This window comes from Diabrotica undecimpunctata, chromosome 2 (assembly GCF_040954645.1).
Source record: "Diabrotica undecimpunctata isolate CICGRU chromosome 2, icDiaUnde3, whole genome shotgun sequence".
Classification (NCBI taxonomy): domain Eukaryota; kingdom Metazoa; phylum Arthropoda; class Insecta; order Coleoptera; family Chrysomelidae; genus Diabrotica; species Diabrotica undecimpunctata.
Window position 1 is genome coordinate 96767123 of NC_092804.1, and position 18969 is coordinate 96786091.

At 33.6% G+C, this 18969-nt stretch overlaps 3 protein-coding genes across 6 annotated transcripts in view; 2 read left to right on the forward strand and 1 right to left on the reverse strand.

Moving 5' to 3' along the window:
- Window positions 1-293: 293 nt before the first annotated feature.
- Window positions 294-1079, forward strand: LOC140433819 (protein FAM200A-like). Its single transcript, XM_072521795.1, has one exon. It carries the CDS (start codon window positions 294-296, stop codon window positions 1077-1079), a length of 786 nt encoding a protein of 261 aa, XP_072377896.1.
- Window positions 1080-1183: 104 nt separating this feature from the next.
- Window positions 1184-1693, forward strand: LOC140433820 (zinc finger BED domain-containing protein 5-like). Its single transcript, XM_072521796.1, has one exon. The coding sequence runs from the start codon at window positions 1184-1186 to the stop codon at window positions 1691-1693; it is 510 nt and encodes a 169-aa protein (XP_072377897.1).
- Window positions 1694-14608: 12915 nt separating this feature from the next.
- LOC140434744 (juvenile hormone esterase-like) overlaps window positions 14609-18969 on the reverse strand; it is a 538160-nt gene continuing 533799 nt past the window's right edge. For 3 of the 4 annotated variants that reach the window (XM_072523239.1, XM_072523238.1, XM_072523240.1), the window contains exon 11: window positions 14609-14849. In XM_072523239.1, coding sequence (XP_072379340.1) covers window positions 14660-14849 — 190 coding nt within the window. In that variant the 3' untranslated portion in view covers window positions 14609-14659. The remainder of the gene's footprint in view (window positions 14850-18969) is intronic. The other variant, XM_072523237.1, reaches the window with a different exon arrangement.

Sequence of the window (18969 nt, forward strand, 5' to 3'; positions counted from 1 at the left end):
GGCCTCTATGTATCATTTTCTCAAAAATTTTAGCAGCCTACAGCATGAAACCAAATAAACTTAAGACATTTGGAAACGCTTCATAGTGAGTGCATTAATCAAGCCCGAGAATTCTTCGAGTTAAAATTAAAATCACATGAAAAACAAAAATCATTTAAAAAAAAACTTTGACTGTGAATGAAAAAGCTTTACTTGCCTCTTATAAAACCTCCCATCAAATATCTAGATGTAAAAAGCCTCACACTATTGGCGAAGAGCTTATTTTGCCAGCTGCAATTCAAATTGTAGAAACTATGTTTGGAGATAATTTTGCCAAAAAATTGGAGTCTATACCTCTATCAAATGATACTGTTGCCCGTCGAATATGTGATATAGCTGAAGATGTACAGGATCAGCTACTCGGGAAGTTGCGCGACAAGCTGTTTTCGATTCAGCTTGATGAGGCAACAGATAGTAATAAAAATGCTCATTTTATTGCCTACGTTCGATTTTGTGATGGCATATCATTAGTAGAAGAACCACTTTTTTGCAAACCAATAAATCTGAAAGCAACTTCGCTCGCATTATTTGCTATCTTAAACGATTATATAAATAAAGCAAAAATAGAATGGAAGAATTGCGTCGGAATATACACAGATGGTGTTCGTGCAATGTCCGGAAAATTTCATAGTCTACAAGCGCTTGTGAAACAAAAATCTCCAATGTGTATATGGACACACTCTATGATCCACAGAGAAGCTCTGGCTTCCAAAAAAATGTCTCCTGTTCTGAATATTGTGCTAACAACGGTTGTAACAGTAGTTAATTACATAAAAATGAGACCTTTGAAAACCAGAATCTTTTCTGCACCTTGTAAAGGCATGGGTGCATTACATTCAGCATTATTATTTTATTGTGAGGCAAGATGGTTATCACGTGGGAAATTTTTAAAACGTGTTTTTGAATTAAGACATGAACTGGCTATTTTTCTAGAAGAAGAAAATAGACCGGAAGCCGAGATGTTTCGACATAGTTTATTTTTGATGAAATTGAGCTACTTGGTTGACATATTCGAGGAACTAAATATTTTGAACATTTAGCTTCAAGAAGCCAATACACATATATTGGACACGAGTGATAAAGTAATGGTTTTTGTAAAAAATTGGAATTGTGGAGCAGAAATTTAAAGCAAAAAAGCCTAGAAATGTTTGCAAATGTGGATGAATGTATTAAAACTTACAAGGTTGAAGAACAACACGTGAAAGTTGTTTTTGTAACCATTGAGAATCATTTAGCGATGCTGACTAAAAATTTTAAAAGATATTTTTTTGCCGACGACAAATTAACACGTAGTTACGAGTGGGTTAGGAATCCGTTCCAAATTACACCGGAAGGGCTCTCTACTGCCGAAGAAGAAACCTTCATTGAGTTCACGGCAAATGATGAAATCAAGAAACAGTTTAATAATAAATCCCTCTTTGAATTTTGGGCAGGAGTAAATGATGAGTTTTCTGCACTGAAAACCAGAGCGTTCCGTATACTATTGCCGTTTTCAACATCCTGCCTTTGCGAAACAGGATTTTCTGCGGTGGTTGCTTTGATCAAATATAGATCGCAGCTAAATATAGAAAAAGAACTGAGAACGTCTATTTCTAATATTACACCCCGTTTCGATAAACTTTGCTCTACAAAACAACTTCAAGGAAGTCACTGATTTACTATTAAACTTGTTTATAATTTAGTGTTCAGTGCTCTTTATACTTATACCTGTTATATCAGTGTTCATGTGTATTTTATTTTTTATTTTGTAAGAATTTTGTTTTGCTTTGATTTTAATAAATTAGTCAATGTTGTTGATGTTTTTTTCGAATAGGCTCACGCCCCCCCCCATTAATAATACCACGCCCCCCTGAGGGGTGCGCCCTACAGGTTGAGAATCACTGATCTAGATCATTAACATTATATACTAATGGAGATAAAACTTTATGTAGAATACACGGAATAAATTTGGGAGCTAATTTATCTTCACAAATCATCAGAAATCATCCACAGCTTTTGAAAGGATGTTATTTTTCTTCCAGGCTTTGTCACCTACATGAAATTTTACATCACGTCTACGTAAATTGTAGCGTTTAGTGTTGGTATTGTAAGAGAATGAGCTTCATTAAAGATAGGATAAATATTCTCTAAAGGCTTGGGATCAAACGTTAAAAATGAAGGAGAAAATTGTGTTACTTCATGTTTAGCTAGATGAATAGCTTGGGCTATTTTAAAAATTTCCTTGTCCAATCTTTATGATTGTCCTGAATAAAAGACCTAATTGCAGTAACAATCGTCTTATTAACTCGTTCAGTAGGATTAATCTGAGGAAAGTATTTAGCATTGTACCAAATTTTTTGTGCCTTGTACTTTTCCATCAAAGTTTTAAAATCTTTGGAAACAAATTGTTTTCCATTATCAACTGTAAAGATCTGTGGTACACCAAAAATAAGAAAAACTTGATTTTCGATAAATTTGACAATAGCTTTAGAAGTAGCATTAGCCAAAGGATGTACAAACATGAACTTTGTAAACCAGTCAACAACAACTAAAAGATAACGATTTCCATTTTTAGATCTAGGATATGGACCAAGTAAATCAGCAGATAAAAACTGAAAAGGAAAATTAATATCACGATATTGTCCCATAAGACCAGCTGGACGTAAGTTACTAGGCTTGCAAGAAGCACAAACTTTACATTTATGAACATAGTTAACAACAAATGATCTCATTTTAGGCCAGTAATACAATTCTGAAATCCTAAAAAGGGTTTTAAAGACACCCAAATGAGCAGCTGTAGGATCATCATGATATATTTGCAAATTTCCTTCCTATGTGGAGAAGGAACAAAAATTTTCCATACTGGAGAAGAATCAGAAAACTTTGAGCTAGAAAAAACATGTTTATAAAGAACATTATCCTGAACCTTAAAAGCAGGATATAAATTAGGATTATCTGTAACTTTTGCTATCATATTTCTATACCAAGCATCTGTTTTTATATTAGATAAATTTAAGAGAGAAACTTGAGATGCTTCAGGAATTCTTGAAAGAGAGTCAGCTACTACATTTAACGAACTACTACGATAAACAACAGTAAATTTGTGACAAGACAGTTTAATTATCCATCTGGCACTTCTAGGAGAAGGATTTTTCATGGTATATAACCACTATAATGAGGAGTAATCTGTAATAACAGTAAAATCATCACTACCGTAAATATAGCATCTAAATATTTCAATCGATAACAAAATTGCTAACAATTCTTTCTCAGTAGTTGTATACTTTCACTGAGCTCTTGTTAAAGTTTTGCTAAAGTAAGCAATAGGATGTTCGAATCCATCATCTTTTTGAAATAATACACCACCAACACCAGAGTCACTTGCATCACAAGCAAGATAGAAATGCTTAGAAAAATCAGGACTTGCAAGAACAGGAGCTGTTGTAAGAACCTGCTTAATTTTCTGAAAAGCTTCATCAGCTTCAGGATTCCACATAATAGGTTGACCTTTCTTTCTGCCTTTGAGCAAGTCAGAAATGGGACTGCAAATAGTAGTAAAATTGTTTAGGAACCTACGGTAATAACCGATTAAGCCAATCAACCGACGTATCTGGGTTGTATTTGTGGGTACAGGGTATTCCAAAATAGACTGGACCTTACCAGGATCAGTTCTTAACCCTTGATAATTTACTACAAATCCAAGGAATTGCAGTGAAGATCTGCAAAACTGGCATTTCTCAAAATTAACAGTGAGATTTGCATCTTTCAAACGCTTGAATAGCATTTTCAGAATTTTGATATGAGTATTAAAATCTGGGGTTACAACGATAATATCATCAAGATAATAAAAAACAAAAGGTTTTAATAAAGGACCTATAACTGAGTCCATGACTCTACTCATAGCTCGAGCATTATTATTAAGACCAAAAGGTAAAACATTAAAACAAAATAAACCTCTATTTTGCACAGAAAAAGTAGTCTTTAATTTAGATTCTTCATCTAAAGGAATTTGATAAAAAGCCTGTTTAAGATCAATCGATCTAAAGTAAGATATGAACTTAGCATCTATTACTTTAGAAATAATTGTATTAATTAAAGACATAGGATAACTAACAGGAACTGTAACAGAATTAAGTTTCCTACCATCGAAACAAACTCGGTGTGAACCATCTTTCTTTGGCACAAGCCATTAAGGAGAAGACCACGGTGTACTTATTGTTGAGGGTTCTATAACTTTAAGTTTTAGCATTTCATCCACTCCAGCATTTAACACCTTCTGCATAGCAGGTGATAATGGATACTGTCTCTGTTTAATAGGTTTAGCATTGGCAGTATCTATATGATGTGTATATAGATGAGTTCTACCAATGGAATCATACACTTTATGTGATTGAGTTTTACTCAATAAAGTGACAGGTAACCAAACATATCCTAAAGTACTCTGAATGTTTTCATCAGCAGTAGTGAGTTGAACTCAGACATCATAATTAAGTGCTAAATTAAGCTTTTTAAGTAAAAATAAAGAAGGAGAACCAATAATACTAACATTACTGCCACTATCAAGAAGTGCAGAGATTGTCTCATCAGCTACAGAAATAGAAATATATGGTCTATTATCATTAGTATGAACATCTAGTAATGGACCAGAATTGAAATGTACCTTTGAATTTAAAAGACCACTAGAAAGAATAGAAGTACTAGAAGAAGGTAAAGTTTCAGATTGTACTGAAGAAAAACTACTTAAATTATCATTAGATATAAAAGAAGAAGCAATGTGAGTCTAGTAACATAGCTAACGGAATGTTCAAATTTGTTCCTATTGTGGCTAGTAAATCAGTTTCTACATTACCAGGAATGTCGGAATGTCCTGGAATCCATGAAATTAAGATGTCAAAACCATTCCTATTTACTGATAAGATGAGATTTTTTACTCCACTCCACTGGCTGTATTAATTAATACACCAATATTTCAACAGATAGGTTTATCTTTGTATAGATAACAGTAATGAGTAAAGTCAGCAAATTTTCGTAATTTATTCACAATTAATAATTGCTATCTTCGCTAATTAATTTACAGTCAAAATATTGTATTTTTTCTTCGATTATTATTCTAATTTCATTTAACCAGCGACCTCTAGTTTTACACAAAAAACAGTGGCACTTATTAAAATATGAGATTGCTTCTTTACGTATTTTGATCCATAAGAAACACTATTCGTCCACTACGGAATCGTGGGTTGACCCTGTACTCCACAATTTTTAAAAAGAAATTGCTTCATCTATCGCCGTGTTTACGACTGTAAGGAAATCGTTGTATTTTTGGATTTATGACAGGTTTTGGTTGTTTAATAATATGTTCTTGTAATATGTATTCCAGTGAGCTTTTTTAGTGTTTTTTGTTTTGTATGGTTTATGTAAGTTCCTGTCTATTCCATTATGATCCACTATATTTAATTTAATGTGGGTAGGAAAGTGATTACTGTTACCACAGTCTTGGATAATACCACACTCAGACGACAAAACCATACTGTTGCACACAATTGCCAGATCTATTGCACTGATGTTCTTATTAGTCTTGAAATAAGGTTGTGGAGCCATCATTGAATATTGTAAGATCATTATCAAAGGAAAAATAAAAAATAATTTTATCACCTTTATTGCATACCCCTTTATCCCAAGCCGGGTGGTGTAAGTTCAAATCCCTCATAATGATTAGATTATTTAAGGGTATACCTTCTACTATTTCATTTAGTGAAGTGGCAGTCATTGCGTTAGTAGAACTAGAAGGTATAGGTTACTGATACTAATTATTATCTATTGCACTAAAGTTGAATTGATTTTTTTTTATTCTTGAAAACCTTATGCATTTCTTAACACATGTTGCCACCCCACCAAATCCATCATCCCTGTCCTGTCGGATGATGTTATAAAATTTTAAAGAAAATCTGGCATCATGCTTAAACCATGTTTCATTGAGGAACATGATATCTGGATCTATTTTCTATGAAGATTTTGGAATATTTTCTTTTATTAAATGTTGTGACAGAATAGCCAAGCTTTTGGCAATTGACTCTTTTGCCTCAACATCTCTTCTATACAGTTTTAATTTTTTATCATAATAATCAGACGTATTTGTGTTATTTTCTGTGGTAAATCGCAGAAGCTCATCATTGGCCTACTGTGCCTTAACTAATCTGCACACCCTCACAGATTTTGAACGTCTAGAACTAGAAGGTTGAAAATCATGCTTTTTTCCCCCTTTGATCTGTAGATGTACTTGGTGTATGTAATGATGGATTTTCTCATCTTAGAATTTTCATGGTTTTCCTGATCTGCATTTATATCAGGCATTTCTTCATCTGAAACTACATTCGGGTTGTATTCACATGAAGCTTCCAAATTAAAAAAAAAACTGGTTGATTCAAGAACCAATAGGTCACCCCCAACTGTAACAGACCCGATAAGACTAAATGTCTTATCTCTAATAAGACATTTAGTCTTATTAGAGATAATCTGTTTTTTGTCTCTTTGTCTTTTGTCTCTAATCTGTTATTTTTTATTATTGTGGTTTTCTTCTTAGCCATCAATTTCATATCTTGCCATGTCTAAAATTAAATCGGTGATTAACTGAACAAAATTTTTTTTTTAATTAAACCATCATACCTGCGCCACTGTTTCCACTCTTTCTTAGTCCCTAGAAGACCATTTAAATTCTTAGCCACTTGTATCCACAATGCTTGGGCCGTTTTCCAAGTGAAATCGTTGGTAAATTTTCCCGATTTTAACATTGGATGTGTCTCAATAAACTCGATCAGCTCTTTTTCTTTTGTTCGTCCGACACTGAAACCACGTATTTCATAACCTTTGTTTTCTTAGTTATTCAGCTAATTTAAAAGACACGGATTGTTTTAGATGAAAAAATCACCATAAAATAGGTTAGGTAAAATGGTCAATATTCTTCTTTTTTTTATTTGCATTGTGGTTGTTCGAATTTGCCTTAGACAAGGAAAGAGAGAGGACAGGTAACATAATTTACTAAACTTTCGAAAAGTAAAGCCAGTTACGATGTGACCTCCACATTTTGCTACCTGTACGTTGCCCATTACTACCTCTCGCAGGGTTACCAGGTCTACTGATTTTTCAGTAGATCTACTGATTTCCACTTCAATTTACTGATTTACTGAAACACTATAATATCAATCTACTAAAAAATATGTAATAATAAAATCATGTTTAAAAAATTATCATTATGTCAGTGTTTAATTATAAATTTTGAACAAAATTACTTATTGATATAAATATCCATTATTGTCAATCTACTGTAGAAATAAAATATGACCTGGCAACCTCTCTGGTGCCGGTCAATTCTGGTGCCGCCTTCAGTCAATTCCATACGATTACGCGATCCCCTTTTTTTCCTTGCCTAAGGAATTTACAGTGTTGCCGGCATAAATTCTTCTCGTATACGTATAACATTTCAAAGGACGTTCAAAAATGCACATGGACAGATTCGAATATAATATAAGGATCGAATCGTTTGTAATGCCCCTTTGTCCACTTCTTCTTGATAGACGATGGTAAATACAAAGAAACGTTGAAGTTGTGGAGTAAACATTATGGTTGTATTGACAGCTACTAATGAGTATACTAAAGATGATGGTTAGGTAACTTTCTACAATAGACTGCGCTCTAATGGGCTCAAATCCCCAATTTATAATCTCACAAATAATGTATACCTCAGCACAGAGGTTATTGCTTCTATCATACTAACAAACTTTGAACTATGAGCTTGCAATACAATTTAATTTAGGCCGTAATTGTAACACTTAGAAAGTTCAATTGGAAAATATATTATTCGTCAATTTATTACGTTGTAGGTAAATGAACTAATTATTAAAATATTACACGATATGTTTTCACAATGTTTCAATTATACACGGTGAAACTATAAAATATTAAGAAGTTAAGAATAATGTGAGATTACAAATTAAGGGATTAATTTGTAATTGAACATATTGGCCACTATATAAAAGAAGCAGACGACCAATAGAAAATATCTAAATACATATATAAAATAATAATAATATAAGAATAATCATAACACTAATTCACTCGGTTTTTGAATTATTATCTCACCCGAGCAGTGGTACCTATAACTTGAATATTTAGAATTTGTGATTCAGCTAGACTATCTAATTCAAATCCAAGCTCATTAAGTGAAACTGATCTAGGAGGAGCTTTCTTTAAAGTTTTACTTAAATTTGGTTGTGATTCCGTATGTGTTCGAGGCGCTGGATGAGGTTGGATGCAAGAACCTTAATGCCTTTGTTTTCTGGCTCTCTTGGAGTTTCGAATATATCTGACTACTAAACAGCGTTAGGCTTTCACGGCCATCGTCTAACTTGTTAGGGCTGTTAGGCCGTTGTCGTTTAAGACAACGGCCTAACAGCCCGAACAAACAGTTTAACATATCTGACTACCTTCCATATAATGACAACCAACATAACAATGGATATAGTAACTAGTCCCGTAGTTAAATGAGGAATCCACTGATGGTTAGCAATGGTTTTCCACGTCTATTCGGATATATCTTGGTCAAACTGCTCTGCTTCAAGTACAATATTTGGCAACTCATCTCCCCGAATATCTATATTATTTCTGGGAATGTTGTTCTGCTGTATAATTGGCCTCTGCATAAGCTCTTCAATGGGACTGACGGGAGTCTTTAAATAACTTCCAATTGTTGTTTCCAATCCATTACTGGATATGAGTAATGTTATGTTTCAAGTCTGAGCAATTAATTTTGGTGACAGTTTTATAAAACTTGTTTGATTTATTATATGTTTAGATCGAGAACCATCGCACATTATAGCTAAATTTATAGCGTATGGTTGAATGACTAGCCAGAGGTTCGGTGTGCTCATTTTCAACCAACTGACTTCCTTTATCGTGTATTTTATTATATTGCAAGTGGTGTTGGTGATTCTATCATATAATTCATTTACGATGCAGTTTGACTGAGTATCCATACTAATGATTCCCATTGGTGAACTTGCTAACTCTCCTGTGTTTAATTCTATACACTTGCCTTTATCTTCATATGTCACTTAAAAATAATGTAAGTTATTGTAATCTATTGCAAGTAGATTTCTTGGGATCAACAACGAGCGCACAACACCACCTCTCACCGACAACGGAAGAGCTGTGACTCTCAGTAGGTTGTATCTAGTGTTGTCAATTATTAGGAAATAGCCAATAATGACGATGTCTTTTTCTTAATTTTGTACGACCGTATCTATTATTGGCTACCTTCTTATATCTACTCCTTGTGGAAGGAACCTTGTAGCATTCGAAATGATTGACTCTATTTGTCCGGGTTTTATAATATCTATGAATTGTCCATAATTGTAATGAAGATTTAATATTTTTTCGTATGTGTTCGAATATTCTTTTGCATATTCCATTGCACGGTTATAAGTCGTTTTCATTTTAAGTCGTATGTACTCTGTCTCTAATGTGTCAGCTCTATATGAGACATCACTTAGGCCCTTAGACATTTCCTTCGTTCCGTTTATCAGTGCTTCTCGGAACCTATTTAATCGAGGCTATTGTTTGTAACATCAGCTTCATCTGATGTTTTAAATTTTTTATTAGATCCTTCTGATTTTCGTCCAAGGGATCTATGTCCCTGTATACTTCATCATTTACCCCAAATACTGATGTGAAAACTGTTCCTAGAAGACCCCTCTTCGGCCTTCTTTTAACTTCCAGATCTAATGCTCGACTTATCATTTTTGCTCGTTATTGTTCCTCTTTTAGCTGACTCGATAGTGAATCACAATTTATTATATTGCTTGTCTTACACATATCTTCCAATGTTTTTACCATTGAATCTGTCGTTCGGATACCATCTAAAAATTTTTTCTTTTCTAGATGAGTTTTTATTCTAAATATCCCTCGATGTATGTATACATCACTTAGATGCTCTGAATATAATCCGGGGGATGGGGTATAAATTTTTTACAAAGCTGCATTTGATGGTTTCAAAAATACTAAAAATAGGTTGCAAAACATACATTTTCTCCACATACTATTCGTGAGGTGGGCTCTTGTACTATTAGTATTAACTTGTGTATAGGACGAGTAGTTACTTTTCCGTTCGCTTTTTAAACTGTTGCGACTGTTGTCAAACCTTCAGCTTCCGGATGTGTTTCGATTATCTTCGCTAGTGGCCATTTCCCTGGCGAGGTGTCATCCTCCATTATTATCACCACTTCTTCTTTTTCTAGTTTTGTAACGGGTTTTTGCCACGTATATCTCTGTTGTAGATTTGACAAGTAGTCATGTCTCCAACTGTTCCAAAAATCTCTTTTTACTTTTTCTAACTGCCTTGTGGCATATTCTAACTCCACCTTTGTGGCATATTCGTGTATGTGCTCAACTCTTCCTCCCTATTTGGCGAAATTAGTTCTCTCCCAATTAGTAAGTGTCCTGGGGTTATTATTATTCTGTTCTCCGTATCTTCCATATCAGCGCATAAAGGTCGGGAATTCATGCATGCCTCTATTTGAGCTAGCACTGTGCTTAGCTCTTGGTATGTTAACGAACTATCCCCAATTACTCTCTTCAAGTGATATTTCATAGTTTTCCTAATGTTGTTAAGGTGTCTGTTAATGATGCCTTCACTTTCTTACTATTTTGAAATAACAGGTTCGCTGCTCCTACAAAGTTTGTTCAATTGTCACTGTATATATGACTGCACTGTTTCCTTCTTGAAGTAAATCTCTTAAATGAAGCTACAAATGCATCCGTTGTCATATTGCTTACTACTTCGAGATGTACAGCTTTTGTGGCTAGGCATACAAATACTGCTATATATCCTTTATAGCTCTTGTACTCTCTTCCTTTGGTTGCCCTTATTTTGATTGGTCCGGCGTAGTCTATACCAGTATTTGCAAATGGATGAGCTTGGTTTACCCTCGCTCTTGGTCCATTAATTGTTGAGCCGCTTCGACCTTGTATCTTTTACATTTGACACAAGTGTTTATTTCTTCTCACACTACTCTTTTTCCGTGCGTGATTCAAAATCTTTTCTTTATGGAGTGCAGAGTTTGTTGTAGGCCTCCATTCAACGTTTTTGTATGGCAATGTTGTATTATTAGTTTACTTAATTTGCTTTTGTGAGGTATTATTAAGGGATGCTTTTCATCATATGTTAACTCTGAGTTCTGAAGTTTCCTGTAACCTGTAATATGCCATGGTTATCCACATAGGGTAGTAAGTTGAATAGCTTACTCCTCCCGTTAAGTGGTTTTCCACTTTAAGGGTTTTTATCTCTTCTGAATAATATAATTGAGTATTCTTTATTACTCTTTGCAAGGTATTTTCTAATTCTTGAGGGGTGAGTTGTTCATGTTTTACCTCTCTTTTTTTTGCATTTGTCTGCAAATCTAATGCAGTGAGATAGTACTCGTTGCATTCTATTCAAATTTGAAAATCTTTCGCAGATGTCACTAACCTTGACTGTTGTGTTAGCTATTATTTGTATTTTTTTTCTCTTCGTCGGTATCCAATCTCTCTGGTAGTGGAAACCTAATATTTGTTTGTTTTAGCCAGATTGGTCTATTCCACCATAGGTCCATCCTCACTAATTCTTTTGCTTTTATCCCTCTAGATAAATAGTCTGCTGGGTTTTCTTTTATATCTACTTTAAACCAGCGATCAGGTTGTATGGTGCCTGTTATTTCCGTTACTCTGTTTGCTACAAACGTTTTCCATCTATTTGGTTGTCTTCGTATCCAAGCCAGAGTAATTGTGGAATCAGAGCATGCATATATTTCCACATCACTGCGATTTAGCGCTTGAATTGTTCTTTTCATAAGTCTGCTAAGCAGCAATGCTGCACACAATTGTAACTTCGGCAGTGTTGTTAAACCTTTAACTACTGCAACCTTTGTTTTGGCTACTATAAGGCTTGTTTTTTTCTCACTACATAATGTTCTAGTATATATTACTGCTCCGCATCCATCCTATCGTACCGATCTTGCAACATTTTCCAGGCAGCACTGTAGTTTGGTTCTGTTGTGTTTAAATGTTGTATTATTCTACTTGCTTCTCCTCGGAGGCTTGTCTTCAGATTCTGCATTTTTTCCACATTTGATTGTTGGTTATTCTTATGTATAAAACGTTTAAAAATATCATAGAATGTTACCCAGGATTCATACCTTCCCTCAAAACAGGGTAACTTCACTTGGGGTAATATTATTTTTTCTTTCTTGCATCCTTGCGCCTCCAATCCCTTATTTTCTTTTATGATCGACCGCACCCATCTTTTCATTATATAAAATCTATCTATTTCACTTTCTTCCAGTGCATCCTGTTCATTGTCCACAGTTATTACGATTATTAAAGTATCTATTTTTGTACCTCTTCTTTTAAATCTTCTTGTATATCTTCATCGTTTTTGTCATCTTCCAATAAATGATGAAGTTTTCCCATCCTAATTTCTACTTCTCTAATTTTTGTCTAAGACTTGTATGAATTTTTAATAAATTCCTCTAAAGTCTTTTTGGTTTCGTCATATCTTTTTTGTACTTGTTCGTAAAAGTTAGATGTAAAATATTTATCATCTTTCGAACCCTTTTCTTCAATATCTGTGTTTTGACCTTCAAAGTCGTTTCACAATTCATCAAGTGTCTGTCTTTTAATATTTAAGTATTCTCTCATTCGTTTTTCTTTCCTTAATTTTCGTAAATTATTTAAAAACTTAGTTATTTCTTGACCTAGTTTTTCTTGTTCTGTATATAATCTTTACATTTCGACTACGTAAGTATGTAAGTTTGACCTAAATTCAACTTTTAAAGTCTCAGCAAGATTACCTTACACAACAACGCAATGAATAACTTTGTTGGCAAATGTAATATTATCACTTGTAACCAGAGAAATAAATTCTATAAATATAAAAAAAAAATGCAAAATACGATTATATGGAATTGAATAAACTACTCCAAATGTGTATAAAAATAACGATTTGTCACGACATTATGAAAATCAAATGTTTTAAGAATTTCAAATTATAAGAATCAAAATTATCGAACATAATTAATATCAAAATAATCAAGATATTAGATTTGAATTAGCAGTAGACAAAATATTACTATTTTGAGTAAAAGGTATGCAGAATAAAAATATTTTGATTAAGTATTATTAAATTTGAACCTTAATTTTCTTTAATAATCTTTTTAATTTATAAAAAAAATGCACTGCTCTAAATGATAATAAATATTCAAAAACTTACAGTTTTATCCCGACGTTCACTTGTATGTTCCTGCTTCCTTCTTAGAACTGCAACTGGAAGTGGTGAGCTGGATTTTTGGATGCTGCTAGATTTTTCACCTCCTAACTGCTGGAACAATAGACTTAAGGACTGCTATTCAGGTTCTCTGGCGATGAAAGGCTCTTGTAAGGCTCCTACCCCTAATTTCGGTGCTTTCTGGTCTTTTTATTTATTTTTTCTTTTCTCTACACTTCGAGTTCGATCGTCGATTTTGTACGGAACTGGAAAACAACTATTCAGGTCGCTAAGGGTCGTCTCCTTCGAAGCTCCAATCCAATTAACGCCCTTTTGATGTTGTTTCGTCGAAGGACCAATGGACAGATTCGAATTTAGATATAAGGATCGAATCATTTGTAATGCCCCTTTGTCCGCTTCTTCTCGATCGACGATGGTAAATACAAAAAAACGTTGAAGTTGTGGAGTAAAAATTATGGTTTTATTGACAGCTACTAATAATTACACTAAAGATGATGGTTAGGTAACTTTCTACAATAGACTGCGCTCGAATGAGCTTAAATCTCCAATTTATAATCTCACGAATAATGTATGTCTCAGCACAGAGGTTATTGCTTCTATCATACTAACAAACTTTGAACTATGAGCTTGCAATACAATTTTATCTAAGCCGTAATTGTAACACTTAGGAAGTTCAATTGGAAAATATATTATTCGGCAATTTATTACGTTGTAGGTAAATGAGCTAATTATTAAAATATTACATGATCTGTTTTCACAATGTTTCAATTATACACGGTGAAACTATAAAATATTAAGAAGTTAAGAATAATGTGAGATTACAAATTAAGGGATTAATTTGTGATTGAATAACACATTTAGAATAATATAAGAAATTTTTCATTCGAGTTAACTCGTATACAAAACAATTCGATTGATTTCGAAAATATGACCCCTGGATGTGTTTTGCGAACACGGCTAATATTCGAGTTGTTACAACCGTACCTTGTTACAACCATACCCAGGCTCCCCTAGATTAAAAACTAAAACTAAGCTTATTTAAAAAAGTGCAATAAAAGCCAATATGAATGCTCATCCTTTATTTAATAAAAATCAAAACTACATACATATAAACATATATATATATATATATATATATATATATATATATATATATATATATATATATATACATATATATAAATATATATATACATATATATATATATATATATATATATATATATAAATATATATATATATATATATATATATATATATATATATATATATATATATATATATATACTTATATCCAAAATAAGTTAATTAGTTATTGTGTTAGCCAATTTAATGGCTATTCTTATTCTTTTGGTACATACTTAACGGGTACAGTTTTTCCCATTCTTCGAAACGTTTCTCGTTCAGTTTTTCGTGCATTACCAGTTTATTACCGATATCCATGTACTTTTCTTCTTTTGTTGTAAATGGTTCCCATTTGACGTTATCTAATTTTTCCGATGGAGTTGGTATAGGATTTCTGCAAACAAATAAATATACCATTGTTATGAAGCTATTTTATTGTGCTATTATTTTAAAGTTGTAAACTTTATAATGAGAAATAAATAATATTATAAAATTAAAACTTTTTTATTTGATATGGTTCTTAAAAAATTTTTTGATTGATTTCAATCTTAACGGCGGATTCCACTTCGGTGCCTGAACGAGTAAACATCGTTTTTGTCGTTCTCGTAATTTACAGTGTTTATAATAGTTTTTAAACTTGTTTTGCGATTTATACTTGTTCCAGACAATAACAAAGTGCAGTGTAACTATATACGTGTACTTTCGCGGGTGCATATAATCGCTAAACTTGTATAAACAATATTTCATTAAGTGCCTAACCTTACAAGAAAATAACAACATTTTTGGACATTACACTAGTTGCTCCATATCTAGGCAACTTCCATCACTATGATGTATGATAAGTTGCCGCCTTATGACACTCAACAATGAATACAAACAAATTGCAAGAAGCTGTCTTTGACTACGAGGATGCTTTAAATCCAACAATGTCAACAAACCAAATTGTAACCAACACAAACCCAACCACCAACAGTAACATATCTTACACGGCTGCAGTAAAATCAGCATCTAGTTCTTTATGCCGAGAATAGTTTAAAGCTATACGATTATGTACATGCAATCGGAACTATCATTGGGGCCAAGAACATTTGCTTCGCATCGAGGATATCGAATAATAGGGTATGTATTTACTTATCTAATTCTGAACTTGTCGAAAAATTGATAAAGTCTCACCCATTCATTCAAATTAATACATTTTCACTAAATATTCGGAGACTTATATCTCCAACCAAAAGAATTGTTATTTCAAATATATCACCTTTTATTCCTCATGATCTAGCTGAAAATGCTATAAAAAGTCTTGGCTTACAACTAGCATCCCCCATATCGTTTCTCAAAGCAGGTATCCCTGGAGATGAATACAGTCATGTATTAAGCTTCAGGCGCCAAGTTTATATATTTCCCCCTTCTGATAACTACGAACTACAAACATCAATAACTATTCCATATGATGGTCATGAACATAGAATTTTTCTTTCTACAGATAGAATGGAATGTTTTATCTGCAAGCAAACAGGACATGTTGCAAATAACTGCATTAATCCCCCATCTGTCATTACTCCTATACAGTCAGAAACCCGAGCTCCCATTTCTAACAATGAACCTAGCACGAATATAAATGAAAGCGTCCAATCATCTCAAGACATTCCAGTAATCGGCCAAAAAAGACCTCCTTCGGAATCACTTAATGACGAATCTAGTCTTCCTACAACTCCGTTAGCTGAAACCTCTGAAATGCAACCGCCTTATATCCCTAATGAATTAACTAAAAGAAAATCCAAAAAGAAAAAGCGGAAAACGGATGATACCAGTATCTCTGATATTACTAAACTTGACATTACCGAATATTACAACAAAAATCCACAAAACAATATACTCTCCTTAAACGATCTTTTTGCGTTTTTAGAAAATACTAAAGGCAGCAGTGACCCCTATCATGAGTCCCTAAAGTTTACAAATGACATCAATACACTCCTTACCAATTTGATTTCTATCTACCCGCATCTTTCTCAAAGAACAATAAAAAACAGATTTACACGATTAATGAAAAAAATCAGACATCAATACAATGTTAAATCTGCAGAAAATAACGATATAATAACATTACCATGTCTTTCACAAACAGATCCCAGTGACGATGAATCTTACTCTGATACTTCCCTTGCCTCCCAAAACTCTTTAAAATAATCTTTCTCTTTAATACAATGGAATTGTGATGGGTTTTATGCCCGTCTAGAACGCATCCAACAACTTATCCAAGAGACCGCTCCAGATATTCTTTGTCTACAAGCAACAAATTTAAAGGAAACCCAAAATCCGTACCTAAAAAATTACATAGGCTATCATCAGATTAGATCCACACCCCTACGCGCAAGTGGCGGTACTTCTATTTTTGTATCGTCAGATATATATTCCGAAAAATTTAACATCACTTCTAATTTAAAGGTAGTAGCTGTTTCATTCTGGTGTCCTCATAAAATCACTATTTGCAATATATATTTACCACCTAATAAGGGGATAAATCATACAGAAATTTCTAAGTCAATAGCAGAACTCCCATCCCCATTCATCCTCGTAGGAGATTTTAATGCCCACAGCACAATGTGGGGATCTAACAGCACATTTGGCACAGGAAAAATTATAGAAAACATAATTAGCAATGAAGATATATTTATACTCAATGCTGGTTGTAGCACCCACTTCAATATATCTTAAGGAACTTTCTCAAATATCGATCTCAGCCTTTGTAATCCAAAACTAGGTGCATCTCTAACATGGTGTCCACTAGAGAGTCTGTTCGATAGTGATCATTTCCCTATATTAATCTCAGACAATAAACCCAAATCGTACAACCCAATAAGTAAATGGCGTATTGCACAAGCGGACTGGATGAACTTCAGTCAAAACGTCCGAGATCAAGTCAACTCAATTAAATATGAATATAACATAGACCACTTAGTTGATCAGTTCACTAATTGCATAATTAACTCCGCTCAAAAATATATAGGAAAATATTCTGTTAAACCTACACGAAAATCAGTTCCTTGGTGGAATGACTCCTGTGCTGTAGCAGTTCGTGTATGCAAGAAAGCTCTGAATAAATATAGACGAACAAGAACTAATGAAAATCTTATCAAGTTTAAATTAGCTAAAGCTAAATCAAAACGTATCATAAAGGAAAGCAAAAAGACTTCATGGAACCTTTATATCAATTCTATTTCTTCCGACACACCTCCAAGCCAAGTTTGGAACAAAATTAAACATATGAAAGGTCAAAGCACCGCCTACAAAATCCCCGCCTTAATTGATAACATCAAAATAGTGACTCAAAGTCAAAGAATTGCCAAGATCTTTGCGCATCACTTTCAATCCAAAACGCTAAACCAAAATAAGTCTCCTTTACACTCTTTTAATATCGCAAGTGGTAAAACTAACGATCTTTCCAACCCAATAAACCTACCCTTTTCTAAACAAGAATTGACTCTAGCCCTATCCACTACAAAAAACTCATGTGCTGGCCCTGATGACATCCCCTCAATTTTCCTTAAATATCTCCATGAAGAAACCATAAACAAATTGCTTGAGTTGTACAACCTAATCTGGTCCCGACAAGAATTTCCTTCCAAATGGAGGGAATCCATTATATTTCCTATCAAAAAAAGCAGCTCTCTTCCCAACTCTCCAAACTCGTTTAGGCCAATCTCCCTAACATGTACCCTTTGCAAATTATTGGAAAAAATGATCAATCAGCGATTAATCTGGTATCTCGAAAAAAACAATATCCTTAACCCTGCTTAATCAGGTTTTAGACCTAATAGAAGCACCACTGATAATTTAGTGATCCTACAAACAGATATAGCAAATGCTATGGCCTCCAAGCAAGACGCAATTGCAGTAATTTTTGATATAGAAAGTGCTTATGATACAACATGTAAGTCGGTTATCCTTAAAAAACTGGTACAAAATGGTCTTACGGGCAACATATTTTGCTTTATTAACAACTTTTTAAATAACAGAAATTTCAGAATCACAGTTAACGGAGTATTATCCGACAAATATGTCACTGAAAATGGTGTACCTCAAGGTTCTACTTTGAGTTCTACCCTCTTTCTGCTAGCCATCAATGATATTTGCTCTCATATAAAATCTCCTGTTAAATTTGCCCTATACGCAGACGACCTTATTGTATACTGCCAAGGAAAATCCACAGCTGCACCCTCATCTTTATTACAAAATTCTGTCGAGTCCCTTACAACATGGTCCGAGAAAACTGGCTTCAGGTTCTCTTCCCATAAATCAAAAATCATTAAATTCACCAGGAGATACAACAGCACAGAAATACCCAAAATAACACTAAACGGAGTAAGTTTAGAGTCAATTGATCATTACAAGTTTTTAGGACTAATGTCATAATATTACATAACAAACTCACCTGGCGACGTCATATCGATGAAATAAAAGGCATCTGTTTAAGCAGAATGAATTTGTTAAAGACATTATCCCACCATCAATGG

Coding starts and splice junctions, on each gene's coding strand:
- LOC140433819 (XM_072521795.1), top strand. CDS start 294: ATGTTTGGAGATAATTTTGCCAAAAAATTGGAGTCTATACCTCTATCA.
- LOC140433820 (XM_072521796.1), top strand. CDS start 1,184: ATGTTTGCAAATGTGGATGAATGTATTAAAACTTACAAGGTTGAAGAA.